This window comes from Chlorocebus sabaeus, chromosome 13, assembly GCF_047675955.1.
Source record: "Chlorocebus sabaeus isolate Y175 chromosome 13, mChlSab1.0.hap1, whole genome shotgun sequence".
Lineage (NCBI taxonomy): Eukaryota > Metazoa > Chordata > Mammalia > Primates > Cercopithecidae > Chlorocebus > Chlorocebus sabaeus.
The window spans coordinates 68,149,897-68,168,005 of NC_132916.1; the positions used below are offsets into that span (position 1 = coordinate 68,149,897).

Here is an 18,109-nt window from a genome sequence, read left to right on the forward strand (position 1 = left end):
AAAAATTAACATTTTTGAGTGCTTATGCAGCAAAGCACTGTTCTATACTGCTTTACCTATCTTAACTCACTTAAACCTTACAGTAACCCTAGGAGGTAGGTACTATGATGATCTTTTCTTCAGTTTCCATTTCTTCAGCTTCCATCCCCTTAATCATTTTTCTTCTTGGAACCTTACCATATTACCTTTAAAAGAACAAAGTTCAGCCCAAATTACCATACAACCCAGCAATTCCACTCCTAGGTATCCACCCAAAAGAATGAAAACATCTCTAGACAAAAACTTGTTAAGAAATTTCGTAACACCATTACTCACAATAGCCAAAAAGTAGAAACAATCTGTATTTCTATTAACTAACGAAAGTATAAAATGTGATGTATTCATACAGTGGAGCCCTATGTAGCAAAAAAGGGGAACAAGCCATTGATACGTGCTGCAGTATAGAAGAACCTTCAAAACATTATGCTAAGTGAAAGAAGCCAGACACGAAAGACCACGTGTGTATGACTGTTTCTATGAAATGTCCAGAAAACTGTATAGACCAAAAGTAGATTAATAGTTACCTAGAGTTAAGAGTGAGATGAGGATTGGCTGGAAATGGGCCTAATGGGTGACAAAAATGTTCGAAAATTGAATTGTAGCGATAGTCACACAATTATGCAAATTTACTAAAAATCATTGACTTGTGCATTTAAAATGGGTAAATTTTATGCCCTCTAAGTCCTACTTCAATAAAGCCGTTAAAATGCTTTTAAAAAGAGAGACGACTAAGGAAAAAAGATAAAAGATACACACATACACATGCACACTCTAGTCAAGAAACTTGAACATAACTAGGTATTTTCTAGCTTTCGTAGCATCTTTATATATTATTCTTTATATTAAAGAGTTTTGTGAGGAACTAAGAGCATATAATTAAGATCAAGAAGCCCTGGTCTCATATTCAAGCTCCCCAATTTACTTATCACATGCCTTTAGTCAAGTTTCTTCTTCCTTCAAGTATCAGTTCCTCATCTGTACACGATAATAATATTTTCTGTCTCACTGAAATATCATGGTAGAGGATGTAAAGCCAACCAATCTATGACTATAAGGAAATTTAAGAGTTTCCTCAAAATTAGTAGTACTAGTATTGATATTTTTTAAAAAATTCATTGTACAAAGTGCTGACTAGTATAAAAAAATCGGAAGTGGATGAATATTCTCCTTATGTTGTGCTAAATAAGCTCATTTTTAAATACTTACTTTTTAAAGGTTGACTCCTTGATATATTTTTACAGTATTAGATTATGACTAAAAACGTTGGTGGCTTTCAAAGGTAACCACATTATTATTGAATTTGTTTTCTTCTTCCATTCAGAATCTAAAAAGTAACTTGTACTTCTATTTTGTATAGCCCAGATTTTAGTACAGTTTTGAATACCTGTTTAAACCGAGGTTTTAGTAGACTTCTAGACAATATGGCTGAGTTCTTTCGACCTACTGAACAGGACCTGCAACATGGTAACTCTATGAATAGGTAAGATGATGTATAAAAATGTTATACTAATGAATGCTCTAAAAAAATGGTGCTTTGCCTTTTTGTTCCAGATAACAACAAACCTAGTAAATTCAAGTGCCTCATTTTTTAACAAATTAAACTCTGTTAAACCAACAACTTCTTCACTAGCAGAAGCTCCTTCTTGGTTTCAGTATTAAAACTTGCAGTCTTCCAAAAACTTTTCCACTATATTGAAGTACTTAAGTTGTGAAATTACCTTTCTATAAGTTGAATTCCAATTATTGTTTTTTTTTTTTAACACTTTAGAATACAAAACTCACAATGTATTTTAATTTTAATGCATTCTCTAATGTTATTCCATTACTGCAGGCCATTTTGGTCTGCAAAATTCAATACTTTGGTCCTTATAATAACCGAGCATTGTTGGTGTAGATTCTCATTTGATGAATTAGCTCCTATAGTTCTACAAATACTTAAATATATTCATTCCAGTCCTTATTATAGAATTAGGAACTGTTAGTGATTTAGTTAGTGCAACTGTTAGTGATTTTAATCGTAACTATTACTAAATCATGGACTTCTGTATGCCAGAAGGTATCTTACGGTTTTTTTTATCTTTATTATCCCAACACAAGTATTTTTGGTCTCATATTAGAATTTACATTCTTTAAGGATTTCTATTTTGCCGTTTTTTATATCAAAACTCAGAATATAACGGGTACTAAATTAATGTTGACTGACTGTAAACTCATTCATTAAAATTTGAGACACATTCTTTGAAGTAGCTTTAAAATTTTTTTTTTTGATTGGGGACACAGTAATTGATAGGCAATATGTATGTGCGATATCCAATTTAATTCTTAAATGCATAGGGCCAGAAGTTATTTACCCGATTCTCTGAGACCCTTCTTTATTGTACAGAAAAAATTTGACATTGACATTAAGCATTTGGAATGCTTACAGACATAAAGTTTGTTTTCTGAAGTAATTTAAATATCAATCTAAAGTCTTAAAAAAATGTTTAAGTTATACAAAAATAAATTTCGGCTCAAGACCAATCCTATATATTGTATAAATCAAGGTGCTCAATTAATAAAATTTCACTATAACCGTATATAGCAAGATATTCGTTATTTTGCAAGTGGTGATACGTAATTATAATAGTTATTTTAACATAAGCACATACGTGATTTTGTACACTGAAGAATTGTAAAAATTATACTACAGCCACATCAGCCATGATGGTGTTTGTTTTCTGAGCTATAGAATTCATTATCTACACTTTCATATGCAACTTACATGTGCTACCTTGAATTGGAGTTTTATTCCTCAATTACATTTTAAGCCTCCTCTCAAAAGTCAAAGACTGTCTTGTGCCATTTCATATCTCTTTACTCATACAAGGCACTCAGATATTTTCTATATAAGTTTTTCTATTTCATTTCAATAATCAACTTCATGCTCCATGATTGAACGCTAGAAACATTTCCATCAAGCCTATTGCCATCATTGTTTAATATGTTGTGAAAGTCTAGCCATCATAGTAAGTAAAGAAAAAACAAATGGCTAAGGCCTGTAATCCCAGCACCTTGGGAGGCTGAGATGGGCGGATTACACTAGCCCAGGAGTTCAAGACCAGCCTGGGAAACATAGGGAGAGACCCTATCTCTACAAAAACTATAAAAATTAGCTGGGCACGTGGCACATGCCTGTGGTCCCAGCTAATTGGAAGGCTGAAGTGGGAGAATCACCTGAGCCCAGGAAGTCAAGGCTGCAATGAGTCGTGATGGTGCTGCTGCACTGCAGCCTGGACAAAGGAGTGAGAACCCCCCGCCAAAAAAAAAAGACAGAAGTAAGGTTTTTAACTATTGGCAAAGACACAAAGTACATTATTTATGTGTATTATGGTTAATAAGCCAGAACTCTGAAGAGAATCAACTGAAAAATGAAGTAAACTAATAAAGGCTTTGATTTTTTATATTTATGTATATAAAAATATGCAACTTATATGTATTACATATGCATATAATATAATGTATAATGGATATTTAAAAGTCAAAAGTGTAATATACCAGAGGTATATTACAATAATAATGGCAGCTAATACTTTTTCCGTGTGCTAGTTTGATGATAGGTATTTTTCGGAATATATCTCATTGAATTCTTACAATAATCCTAGGAAATACATGCTAGTATTCTTCATTTTCCAGGTGAGGAGACTAAGACACAGAAAAATTAAATTACTTCAGGTCAAGTGGTAAAGCCAGGTGTTCAATAATGTCTATCTGAGATAGATTTTTAATTTTAATTACTCTCCAACACTATGATTAATTAAGGTTTAAGAATAAAAGGAGAGTTAAAACTAGAAAAGCTGTTTTGGTAATCCATAACATTAATAAGCTAATAAGATAAAAAAACATTATCTTCAGTGTTGCTGAAAAGACATTCAATAAAACAACATTTATTATGAATAAAACCTCTTACTAGAAATAAAAAATACATTTTTATGTAATAAAATAATATTTGAGTCAGGTGTGATAGCTCACATCTGTAATCCCGATGCTTTTGGAGGCCAAGGCAGGAAGATTGCTTGAGGCTAGGAGTTCAAGACCAGCCTGTGGAACATAGCAAGACGCCCGTCTCTACAAAAATTTTAAAAACCATCAAGAGGATTGCTTGAGCCCCAGAGTTCAAGGCCACAGTGAGCTATGATCATGCCACTGTACTCCAGTCTGAGTGACAGAACAAGACCCTGTCTCTTAAAAGTAAAAAATAAAAAAGAGTATTTGAAATCAAAAGCTAATATACTTAATAGTAAAACTAGAATGATTTCCATTAAGTTCAAAAACAGTATAAAGATGGTCACTATTGACAGATTATTCAGCGTCATTCTATTATTCTATCTAATGGAGTAAGGCTAGGAGAAGACCAATGTTGAGATCCAATTAAGGAAAGCAACTGATTTTTTTCTATACTTATATCTTGAAAATAGGTAACTTTTACTGTTGGATAGTGAAAAAAGAAGGAAAATAGACAATTTACTGAGTGTTCTTACCATTTTAATAAACTCTTAGTTGACTGTTGGTTTTCTAAGTTAAACTCATGCTATCTTTAAAAATGATATCAACTTTGAAAAGGGAGAAGAAAATGCTATTGTTACATGAAGGTGACAGACTTTATACTTAGAAACCCAAGAGAATCAACTAAAAAGTGTAAAATTAGCCTCCAAAATTAATCTGTAATCAAAATATTATCAAAATTCTATTGGAGATTAGAGGATGGTTGATTTTTTTCATCTTAAACCTGACAAATGATAATAAAGGTAGTCTGGAGGAATAATGGAGTGAGAATGTTTAAACAATTACTGGAAAAGAAGAGCAATGAATATGCTTTTCCTGTATAATATATAATATCAGGTATAATTATTAATGTTACTCATAAAATAATAGGTAAGTCAGTGAAATAGAATATAAAATCCAGAAGTAGCCCTAAAATATGTAGGATGTTAGTAATGATTGTGGGCAAAATGTACGTTAGTAAGACAAATAACAATTAGTCATTTTACAATGACTAATAAAATTCAGGAGGTTTAAACCTTTAAATATACTAAGTAAAATCAAATGAACTGATCGAAAACAGGTGAATCTTTATGTGACCTCAAGACGGAGAAGGTATTTCTAAGAATGAAAGTAAAGAACTTTATATAAAATAAGGATAGGTTTGACTGTGTAATTTTTAAAACTTATAGATCAAACAAGCTTTTATAAGCTTTTCATCAATATTAAATGCAAATAATATATAGGAGGAAATGTTTGCTCTGTGTGTGTGTGTATATATATGTATATAATACATGAGTGTAATGACGTTATATGCAGAACTTTTGCACATCAATTAAGGGAGCAAACACCTAAGGAAAGACAAATTTTCTTTCGTAGAAAATGTGCATCAAAGGCACAGATAATTCACAAAAGAGCAGATGGAAATGGCCAATTTGTTAATCTAAGATTTATTGAACACATGCTATGAATCAGGCACTGTATTAGGTTTGTGTTCCCATGGATCTTACAGTCTAGTTGGGGAAATAGTAAATATAATCGTATAAACTATGAGAAGTGTTATAAAGGAGAAGAACACTGAACATATAATAGAAAAATTTAAACAAAAGTGGACAGTCAAGCAGTTTTCCTGAGGAAATAATTTGAACTGAGAACTAAGATTGGAAGCGATTAAATATGACCCTAGACAGCAGTGGGGCAGTTGACATTCTGGGCAGAAGCCACACGGCAAAGATTTCGAAGCCACCTAAGTACGTTTTAAGACCTGTAAAGAGGCTGGCATGGTAGCTGAACACTTCTAGAACTAGAAGAAGAGTGGTGTCAGACAAAGCTGGAAAACGCAGCACATACAGATATGGCTGTCATCTGAGAACACTGGAAGGCCACTGGAGAGTTTTGAGCAGGAAAGTGATGTAATTACATTGTATGATTTCTTTGACTGCTTTGTGGAGAAGGAATTGGGGAAACAGGGATTGGGGCAAGACACAGCAGTGGATGAATGAAGACTTATTAATCAATTCAACAAGTATGTATTGGATGTCCGCTGTACACAAGACCCTTTACTATGTGCTGGGACAATACAGTGCATAAGATAGACATGGTATGTAACCTCATGGAGCTTCCATGATAGTGAGGGGGAGACAGAGCAATCAAGTAATCAAAATCATGATAGATTTTGAGAAATGCTACAAAGGTACCATGAAAAAAATATACAAAGGTACCATGAAAAAAATAATGCCTGCTTCCCTCAGGAATACATAAATCTTCCCACATCCATTATTCTTTTTTAAGCATTGCCTCAAATCTCAGCATAGCACACTGGTTGTACACCCTAGCTTCGGCACTTGCATGATATTTAACAGGAAATTTCTAGTGCAGCCCTAGGTTGAAATGTATGAGATGTCATATTTAATAAGACTAAATATACAAGCCCAACACAAAAATGAGTCCTGTTGTTTAAGTCATTATATCACATACATACAGTGATACGTACATGTATTCATTTATGCATCCAACAAATGTTGTGCTCTAACAAGTTAAAAAGTTGTTGCTGTAGTCCAGGCAAGAGATAATTGCTCAGCTTGGAATCTCTTTGGCAATGGGAAGAATTCTTGGCACTTCTTTATTTGGATATAGGCAAGAGAAAGAAGTGACAAGGATTTTCAAAAGATTTTAAGATCATTAAAAGATTTCTTTTGAGAAATCTTTAGAATATCTGATTGGATACAGACAAGAGAAAGAAGTGCCAGGGATAATGCCCATATTTTCTGCTTCTAGAGCCTGATAGATAATGGTGTGGTTCACTGGAGTAGGGGGGAAATACCCAACATTGTTAGTAATTAAGAGAAATGCATATTTAACCTGTAAGATACCATTTTCACCTATCAGATGTAGAAAGATTAAAGAAAAGGGTAATGTTGGATGTTGAAAGAAGGCATAATGGAGCAGATACAGTCATACCCTTTGACCCAGTGATTTCATGTTTATACAAAAAGTTATTTAGATTAAGAAAATTTAGGCAAAAACTGAAATACCCAACTCTAGGGAGCTCATGATATAAATTGTCACAGCTAGAGGACAGATTACTGTATAGTCATTAAAAAACAATCAGACAAACACTTTAGAACTTTTAATAAGATGGAAAAAACTCATAACAATAAAAATGCAAAAACAGTATGCTTAGGAGGTTAGAGGTTTTTGGTAGACACAACAAAACAAAGACGTGTAAAAAAAAAGCCAGAAGAAATTGGTCATGATGTCAATTAGAGTTGTTATTTCTAAGCGATAGAATTGTGGGGTTTTTTTCCTTTTTAATAGATTTCCAAAAATATTCTTCAATGGCTATGTATTACTTTTATAATTAAGATGTTAAAGTCCTATGAGGTCATTTCAGAAAATAATCATTACTGTGATGATTTTTCAGTCTTTCCAGTGTCAGCCTGCCTTTAGCTAAGATAATTCCAATAGTAAACGGACAGATCCATTCAGTTTGCAGTGAAACACCTAGCCATTTTGTTCAGGTAAGGAGAAAGCTTGGGAGTGTTATTAAAAGCAAATTGTATTCATGGGTGGTGGTCATGTGTGTCTAAGATAAACTTACATTCTCTGCTGAGATGTTTTTTCAAAAAAACACAGAACTTGGAACTACATGTAGAGTGTGGTAGAGTGTCCCATGAGAGTAATAATGGATTATAGCGAATGTGTAAGTTTGGAGTATCTTTCTCCGTGTTGTAGTCCAACGCTTTGGGACTACATTTTAGACCAGGTATATTATAGTGGTCAGTTGAATTTATATAGTATGAATGTTTTGCATTAAGTTGTGCTAATAAGAAGATTGAGCCTTGAGGCAGATCAAGGATCCCGTTCTACACATTTTGAGAAAAACTAAAAAAATTTTTGGAGAAGTAAGTCATTTTAGTGATTAATAAAATGTACTGTTAATAGTGCATCAATAATATGCTCACTAAAAGTTCCATAAACAGTGGGTCATTTAAATGTTTTATCAGACTGCCTATAACTCTGTCTTCTTTCTTCATTTCCATTTGGAATGCATTGAGTAATTCACTAATTCATTGAGTCAGACAGATATTATAAACAAAATAACTTTGAATTTCTGAGTCATGTGCGAACTTGAAAACTGTGTTATAAGTTAAAAAAATTGTTTGCAATACCAATTGCAAACTGCTTCAATAATGTACAATGAGAAGAGACCCTATGGCCTAAGAATAAAGCTGACGTCTTCTTAGTGTAACTTGTCTCAGATAGTTTAGTGTATCCTCTCTCTAGACTTTTTACTCCTGATAATGTGGAGAGCACTGAGACTAAGAGTTTGTTTCCTCCTTTCACGGTGGTGTCATCAGCCTGTCCTTCACACGCACATTTTCCCGCAGTGGACTCTTCAGGCTTCTGTTCTCTTTCTCACCCATAAGAGCTGGGCACTCATATTGCAGAAGAAATAGTGAATAAGACTGATCTCATTTTACTGAATTTTAAGCTTCACATCTATATCAATGTGAGAAAAAGGTCATAACTTGGGGCATTTAAACTTTACCTTTACCTTTGTCCTCTTCTGGGGAGGTCCCTGACTTGGCCAGTAGGCTGTTCATTTTGACAGATGAGTGGAAATGACAACCAAGCATAAAGCATCATCAACCTTAATACTTAAATTTTATGCAGTACACTTTAATTAAAATCGATATAATTGATAATAAAAACAAATGTTTCAGTACAGTAAAAACACCATTGATACTAATGTTTAGTAAAGTTTTTTAGTGTAACTGGATGTATATTAAATGTATATACTAGACCATTGATTGACAAGGCTATAACAATTATAGTTTAATTTTTTAGACTATAATTTATGAGTTAAAATACCAAGTAGTCTTCTTAACGTGTGCTCTACTATTTCCACTTATCTTTTTGTAAAGCCTTTCTTTGCCTTGATTAGAATGTTAATTTACATAAAATTAATCCTTTCAAATTACTGCTATTACTTCGACTACAGTGGTGTGTAGGAGAGCCTATTGTGGGAATGCTGTAGAACAGGGGTTGGCAAACTGTACAGGGCCAGATGATACATACTTTATGCAACATACATTCTCTACAGAAACTATTCATATCTGCTCTAGCAGTGTGAAAGCAGTCAGAAACATACATGAACAAAAGAGTGTGGCTGTTTCAACAAAACTTTATATACAAAAACAGGCAGCAGTGGATTTGGCCCACAGGCTGTACTTTGCTGACCCCTGTGGTAGAAGATACTAGGATGGTAGTTCGTAAAGGTAGGGAATGGGAGAATCAGAAAACAATCGAGAAAGGTGTTTTTTCAAATTATTTTCAAATAGTTTTCAAATAACATAAGCAGGAGATAAATTATTTCAGATTGCTTTCAGATTAACATGAGGAAAGAGCTTTTATAATGTGAACCAACCCTGTGATACATAATTTTTATCTCGGACTACTGAAAACATCCTGGAAGCTGCATCAGGATACAGTATTTGAACAGATTGAAGGCTTTATTATAAAGCTGGTATAAACTAACTATGACCTATGAGCCAAATCCAGCCAAGCACCAGCTTTTGTAAGTTTTGTTGGGTGACAGCATGCCCATTGGTTTATGTGTTGTTTATGGCTGCTTTTGCACTACAATGGTAGTGTTTCTGAGACTTGTCCATACACCTCACATACAATGTACCCAAATATACCACAGTCCTCCAGTGTTTAAATCATTTTTAGTGTATAAATTTAAAACTCTATAAGATCCTTAAGATTAGAGTTTTTTCATAACTCTAAACCAAAGCAGTTTTATTATCAAGTATAATCTAAATTACGAAAAATAAGCAGATTGTTCTATAATATGGCTGATGGCTACTGTTAATAATTTGTTGTGCCAAAGTGAATGTGGACCTGTCTGCTGCTGTTCATGCTGTTGAGCATTCAGCCTGCATTTTCTAAAGCTGACTTGCTATTATTATTATTATTTTTTTTTAATCTACTGTAACTATTCTGAAAGCTTCATTTGTATCATGTGTTTTACATGATTTGGCCTTCATTTGAAAGATTTTCTGCCTCTGTTCTTTTCTCATTAGCACAAGACAGTTAAAGTAATGTTACTTAAAGCCAATAAGAGCATAAATATAAACATGCCCTAAAATCAGGAACAACAGTAGGTTATATGTTTTATCTTCTCAATAATCAAGAGCGTGCTTGAGTTTTCTTTACATTTTCATAGAAATCAAAACACAAAATTTCCCCTCAAATCTTGGGCCCCTGAAAGCATGTCTGTAAATTCTGGTTTGAGAAACATTGATCTAAACCTGTTTCATTGAACACCTAGAATACTTGAAACTAAATAACATCAAATTCTCTGATGAGATAATTTAACCATGAATTGATTGAGATTAGGACATGTCTAAACCTCACTTGGATTTTCTGATACTTAAGAAATAGAGATCACTAAGGCCAGGTTTCCTTCACATTTCAGAGGTTCTCAACCTTTTCTGTCATGGACCCTTTCACAGGCTGGTGAAGTCTATGGACCCCTTCTCAGAACAATATGTATAAGTGCATATAGTAAAATACATAATTAAAGGAAACCAATTATATATAGTTTTCAAAATTTCTTTTAAAATTAAGTTTATGATATAGCAGTATTGCTTCTTTATTCATGCATTAAATACCAAGATATGAGAGTTCTGATAACTTCCACAACTGTCATATGACATGAAACTGCCTGTGATTTCTATTGAATACAAAGTCATACAACCTGCTAATATCATCACAGTTTGTTGCCTACATTCATAATTGAAAGAGATACCAGATTTTGGTTAGAAGTTAATAAAAATGAAGATGTAGTTTTTTCTTATCTTTACATTCGCAAATCCCTTAGGGTGTTAAGAACCCTTACGCTATAGTGTATGTGTGGTTCATATGTGTGTGTATATGTAAAATATGCACTTGCTACCTATATTCATACCGTATGTTAGATCTTCTAGAAAGTAATATGCCCTTAACCATGTTATGTCAGCTTCTAGCAAAAGTACCTTTACTCCTATAGTTATTTATTCAACAGATACTTATCTAGCACTTGACATACACAAAAATTCATTTGAAGACTATTTGGGGTTTTTGTCCCTCAAAGTCACACTTGAACGCTTATGATACCATCATCCCTCATATAAGAACCTAAATAATAACTATCTTCTAGAATTTATTACAAGAAAAACTACTCATTTTCTTAAATGGTTTGCCTCTTGGCCTTTACCACAAAACTTAGAACTGAATTCATCACTTGATTGCAGAAATTAATTCAAATTTTGTGTGCTTTTTGCAACCTATAATGTTACATTATCATCTTTGCTAGGATCTGTTGACAATGGAGCAAGTGAAAGACTTTGCTGCTAATGTGTATGAAGCTTTTAGTACCCCTCAGCAACTGGAGAAATGATTTTTCCTTCAAGAAAAACTACAGTGGGGATTCGTTTACTTTTTAAAATACACTGGGTAAATCACCTATACTTAGAGTAACAGTTTGTTATCAAAATGTCTGATAAAATATATTCTTAATAAAAGTCTTCATTTCATAATGAAATCAATTTATTTGGCATCTTAATATATTTTTTTAGATTCATCAACAGACCAGTTTTTGTGGGCACATATATGTAAACATGTGCAAATATCAGAATTGTTAATAATTTGTTACACATGGACATTCGTTCCAAACTGACTAAAAATCAATGTAGATATTTTATATACATATATATATGAATATGAAATTCAGTGTACTTTGCCATATTAACACTGAGGAAAAATATCTGTTGGAGACATAGGTCTAGGATGTGTGAATTTTGGGAAAATACGCTGTTTAATTATAATGTTCCCTAGACTGCTGTAAACAGAAGTGAATCTGACTTTTCTCTAGCTACCCTTCAAAATAATAAATTATTTGTCTCAAATATACCTTGATGGAAGACTTTTTTATTCTTATGGAAGTAGTAAATTTCAACAACTATGATGAACTATTTTTCCTTTGCTATTTCTTCACTATATTTTTTAAGGTTTTATTAGCAAGACTTAGAAAGTTACATATTGATTTAGAGGCTAAAATTGTGTTGATGCTGTTTACTCACCTAATTACATAGTTTTAATCATTTGTATGTACCTATATAATTTTAAAAACTTACTTTGTATTGATTTTGAATACAGTGAAAATCTTACTGCAATAAACTATTTTAGTAAAATATTATTTTGTTGAGTTAATATTTTTCAGCTATTAATTTACTTATCCCATAGCATTTTTGTTATTATTTCGGAAGAGAGAGCATGCTAGTTTAAGTTTCATTTTAATTGGTCGTGTACTTGGTGCTTTTTTGTTGTTGTTAACTTGTTCATTTAGTAAAAAGCAAATAGCTTTACTTTCTGGAAAAGAAATAATTCATTGTCTCTAGTAATACATCTGTAATTCTTCATTTAGAAGGGTAATTAGGGCAAAAGTAAATCGTTATGTATCATTAGTATGTTGACATATATTTTCAGTAACATTGTTTTATGTTCCTCCAACATAACATGTAGCTGAACAGTAGAAGGTAGAAAATAAATTATGAGGTCTCTTCTAAGGCCGGCTAGGCCTGGAGCTGACTGCTAGGGAGTTTGTGTCTAGAATGTTTTTAAAAATAGGTAGAGGAGCCATAGCCCTCAACATAGACCTCTGAGCCCACTGGCATTGTCTCTGAGCAGAAGGTGGCCGTGCCACTCACATATGCTAATCTTGGCAAATCTGCCAAGCATGTCTTCACCAAGGGATATGGATTTGGCTTAATAAAACCTGATTTGAAAACAAAATCTGAGAATGGATTGGAATTTACAAGCTCAGGCTCAGCCAACACTTAGACCACCAAAGTGACAGGCAGTCTGGAAACCACGTACAGATAGAGCGAATATGGCCTGACATTTACAAGGAAATGGAACACTGACAACACTCTAGGCACCGAGATTACTATGGGAGATCAGTTAACATGTGGACTGAAGCTGACCCTCCATTCATCCTTCTCCCCTGACACTGGGGGGAAAATGCTAAAACCAAGACAGGATACAAGCGGGAGTGCATTAACCTGGGCTGCGACATGGATTTGGACGTTGCTGGGCCTTCAGTCCGAGGCGCTCTAAGTGCTGGGTTATGAGGGTTGGCTGGCCAGCTACCAGGTGAATTTTGAGACCACGAAGTCCTGAGTGACGCAGAGCAACTTTGCGGTTGGCCACAAGACTGAATTCTAGCTTCACACTAATGTGAATGACAGGACAGTTTGGCAGGTCCAATTACCAGAAGGTGAGCAAGAAGTTGGAGACTGCTGTCAGTTTCTCTGGGATAGCAGGAAACAGTAACACTCACTTCGGAATAGCAGCCAAGTATCAGATTGACCCTAAAGCCCACTTCTCCACTAAAGTGAACAACTCCAGCCTGATAGGTTTAGGATACACTCAAAGCCTAAAGCCAGGTATCAAACTGACACTGTCAGCTCTCCTGGGTGGCAAGAACATTTATGCTGGTGGCCACAAACTTGGTCTAGGACTGGAATTGCAAGCATAAATGAATGCTGTAGAATTGTTTAAATCATTTTGCAGCATAGCTGCCTTCAGAATTTAGTGTATCTTTTAATGTATGTTTGGGTTGCAAGTATTGCTAAATGTCATGTTGGACCTCCAAGTTAAAGATGATTCAGCTTTAAGGTGTTACCCTTTCAGAGGTACAGAAGAAACCCAGTTCCAAAAAGGTCCTTTCAGTGGTAGATTTGGGGAACTTGGTGGCCCCTGTAGAGATGCCAGGTTTCTTTTTTATCTAGAAATGGCTGCAAGTGGAAGCTGATAATATATAGGCACCTTGTAAATTCATATTGAGTAAATGAATGAAATTGGGATTTCCTGAGAATTGAACCTGGTTTCCTAACCATAATTGTTGAGAGGCTCGTTGCGTGATGGTGTGTACAAACTTACCTGAAAGGGATCTTTTTAAGACAGATCTTCATGACTTGTTCCCGTCCCAGTTCTTCATTACCTCTTTTACACAAAAAGATCTACAGGGTGTGGTCACTGTTTCTTTTGTGCAGTTTTGGGGTAGAGAGGGTAGATGTGATGAAACCAATAATTCAGAACTTAATTCCTTCCTGAGTTGTGTTTTTTTTTGTCCTTGCATCAGAGTATAAAATAGCTTCCAGGCCGGGCGCGGTGGCTCAAGCCTGTAATCCCAGCACTTTGGGAGGCCGAGACGGGCGGATCACAAGGTCAGGAGAGCGAGACCATCCTGGCTAACACGATGAAACCCCGTCTCTACTAAAAAAATACAAAAAACTAGCCGGGCGTGGTGGCGGGCGCCTGTAGTCCCAGCTACTCGGGAGGCTGAGGCGGGAGAATGGCGTAAACCCGGGAGGCGGAGCTTGTAGTGAGCTGAGATCCGGCCACGGCACTCCAGCCTGGGCGAGAGCACGAGACTCCGTCTCAAAAAAAAAAAAAAAAAAATAGCTTCCAGGAGCTCTAGCTATAAGCTTGGAAGAGTCTGTATAATTGTAATCACAGGTGACAGCACTCAGAATCTAAATTGGGCTTATGTGGTATTCTCACCACTCTATTTATTTTTTAGCAGTTTAATGGATACATTTTAGAGTCTTCCATTTTGTGTGGAATTAGATCCTCTTCTTCAAATGCTATAATTAACTTTGAAAAAAAAAAAAAAAACCTTGAGCAAAATATTGAAAACTTAAAAAAAAAAAAAAAAGATAATGGTCCAGCCTGGGCAATATGGTAAAATCCTCTGTCTACAAAAAAATTAGGCACAGTGGCATGTGCCCATAGTCCCAGCTATTTGCAGTGATGAGGTGAGAGAATCACTTGAGCCCAGTAAGTCAAGGCTGCAGTGAGCTATGATTGCACCACTGCACTCTAGCCTGGGTGACAGAGTGAGACTGTGTCTGGAAAAAAAAAGTGGAGGTGGAGAGGAGGGAAAATGCTTCTTTCCAAAATTTGACAAAATATGATATTCTCATTTTTAATAGGGTAAATGAAAAATAGCATTTTGGGAAATTAGGGAATGTGTGTGTAATGGGCACGCATCTCTTCCAATAAAATTAACCCAGGATTTCATCCAGGGAAAATTTGAAACTAAACAGGTGTGGCCTTGTGAGATACAAATTTGATCAGCTGCAAATTATCTCCTGGAATCATACGCATCTGTATAATTGTGGCAGTGGAAGAGACGACAAGGTAAAAACCACATGTATGTAAAGCTACTTGGGAGGCCGAGGCAGGAGAATCACTTGAACCTGGGAGGCAGAGGTTGCAGTGAGCTGAGATCATGCCACTGCACTCCAGCCTGGGCGACAGAGTGAGACTCTGTCTCAAAAAAATGAATAAATATAAAAATAAAGTTAATTGGTCTTAGATAGTACATATCTGCTTTCTAATAGTATAGCAGGAGCCCTCTCATCAGAAACCTTTAGTTGTTTAATCTAAAAAGTTATGTAAATCAGGATGTCATAAAAATACATATATAGACATTTTAACTTTTAAATGTTCTATATTTATCACTTATTTACTATAGGATCCAGGTTTTTTCTAACTTTTTAGTGTAGGTCTACTCAATTGGGCTGCTGGTGACATAGTGTGGTACAGCATAGCTGCTTTCCCATATAAGTCTGCTAATAGATGTTCTCTAATTATCTTTCTTAAATTCCTGGCCTCAAGGATTCTCCCACCTCAGCCTCTCAAGTAGCTGGGATTACAAACTGGAGCTTGTAATCTAATTATCTTTCTTGTACAAACTACATGTAATGTCATAAGTGTCATAGGTGTGAACCAGAGATGCAGAATTCTTGAAGATTTTTACTATATTTTCCCCCAATCTTTTAGAACAGTTTTGCCCACACTTAACCAATAGCTTATTATTATTATTATTATTATTTTTAATTTTTAAAGTCAACAAACTTTTATCTAGTCTTTCCAAAGTATTTAACTTGGCTTTCATGGAAACTACAACTCTTCACACTTGCGTCATTGGCTCTTAAAATCATCATAAAAAGTTCACCCGGCATAATCAATTTATTTGGTAACTATTAGTTTCCTAGAGCTGCTGTAACAAATTACCACTCCGTAAGTGGCTTAAAACGAGAAATTTGTTCTCACACTTCTGGTGGCTAGAAATCCAAAATCAAGGTGTCAGCAGGGCCATGCTTCCTCTCCAATCTCTGCCTAGTCATCACATGGCCTTTTTCTGTCTCTGTGTCCTTTTCTGTCATTTATAAGGATACTGTCATTGGATTTAGAACCTACCCATATCCAATATGAGCTTATCTCAATACTTACCTATTACATCTGCAAAGACATGATTTCCAAGTGAGAATACATTCTGAGGTTCCAGGTGGACATAGATTATTGGGGAACACTATTTGACCCACTACAGTCACAAACTCAAACAGCCTTTGGTAAACATACATTGCAGCAAATGGGAATAGAAAACACAACCTCTACTCAGGTTAAACAACAGAAATTTATTTTCTCACAGTTCTGGAGGCTGAAAGTCCAAGGTATCAGCAGATGTGGTTTCTTCAAAGACTTCTCTCCTTGACTTGCAGATGGCACCTTCTCACTGTCTTTATACGGCCTTTCTTCTGTGCACTTGTATCCCTGGTGTGTCTTCCCCTTCTTATAAGGACATCAGTCCTATTGGCTTGAGGGCCCTACCTTTATGACCTCACTTAACCTTAGTTACTCTTTAAAGGCCCTATTTCAAAATATAGTCATGTACCACATAACAACTTTTCAGTCAATAATGGACTGCATATATATTGGTGGTGCCATAAGATTATAATGGAGCTAAAAATTCCTATCACGTAGTGACATCATAGCCATCATTAGATAGCACAACACGTTAATCACATTGTTTATGGTGATGCTGGTGTAAACAAACCTGTGCTGCCAGTCGTATAAAAATCTAGCATATAAAATGATGTAAGGTATATAATACTTGATAATAAACAGGTAGGTTACTGGTTTATGTATTGCTATGCTATATGTTTTGTCATTATTTTAGAGTGTATTTCTACTTAAAAAAAAAAAAAAAATGTGAAACAGCATAAGGCAGGTCCTTCAGGAAGTTTTTCAGAAGAAGGCATTGTTATAGGAGATGACAGCTCCATGGGTATTATTGCCCCTGAAAACCTTCTAAGCAGGACAAGATGTGGAGATGGAAGACAGTGACATTGATGATCCTGACCCCATGTAGGCCTAGGCTAATGTGTGTGTTTCTGTAAAAGTAAAATGTTAAAAATTTTAAAAATAGAAAAAAAGCTTATAGAATAAGAATATAAAGAAAGAAAATATTTTTGTACATTTGCACAATGAGTTTATGTTTGAAGCTAAGTTATTACAAAAGAGCCAAAAAGGTTTTAAAAATTAAAAACTTTGTAAAGAGTCAGTAAGCTTATGTTAATTTTTAATTGAAGAAAGAAAAACACTTTTTATAAATGTAGCGTAGCCTAAGCATACAGTATTTATAAAGTCTGGTAGTGTTCAATAATGTCCTAGGCCTTCACATTCACTCGCCATTCACTCACTAACACCCAGAGCAACTTCCAGTCCTGTAAGCTCCATTCACAGTGAGTGCCCTGTATAGGTGCACCATTTATTTTACAGTATATTTACTGTACCTTTTCAATGTTTCCGTATGTTTAGATACACAAATACCACTGTGTTACTATTGCCTACAGTATTCAGTAACATGCTGAATATGTCTGTAGCCTAGGAGCAATAGTCTATACCATACACATTAGGTGTGTAGTAGGCTATGCCATCTAGGATTTTGTAAATATATTCTATGATGTTGGCATAAAAAAAAAAAATTGACTAGCAATGCATTTCCCAGAAAATATCCCCATCGTTAAGTGATACATAACTATATAGTCAAGTTGGGGGATATGGTTTCAACATAAAATTTTCAGTTCAGTCCACCAACCTTGCTACTCTAACGTGAAAAAATTCGCACCTCTGAGTCACACATGGAAACAAA

The 18,109-nt window shown here is 34.9% G+C and overlaps 1 protein-coding gene and 1 pseudogene across 1 annotated transcript in view; both read left to right on the forward strand.

Moving 5' to 3' along the window:
- The window catches only part of PEX3 (peroxisomal biogenesis factor 3), a 38,877-nt gene extending 26,579 nt beyond the window's left edge, over positions 1 to 12,298 (forward strand). Inside the window, exons 10-12 of the mRNA XM_008006811.3 lie at positions 1,397 to 1,519; positions 7,481 to 7,577; positions 11,420 to 12,298. Of these exons, the coding sequence (XP_008005002.1) occupies positions 1,397 to 1,519; positions 7,481 to 7,577; positions 11,420 to 11,503 (304 nt within the window). The 3' untranslated portion in view covers positions 11,504 to 12,298. The remainder of the gene's footprint in view (positions 1 to 1,396; positions 1,520 to 7,480; positions 7,578 to 11,419) is intronic.
- Positions 12,299 to 12,384: 86 nt separating this feature from the next.
- Positions 12,385 to 15,011, forward strand: LOC103240998 (non-selective voltage-gated ion channel VDAC1 pseudogene; annotated as a pseudogene).
- Positions 15,012 to 18,109: the final 3,098 nt, after the last annotated feature.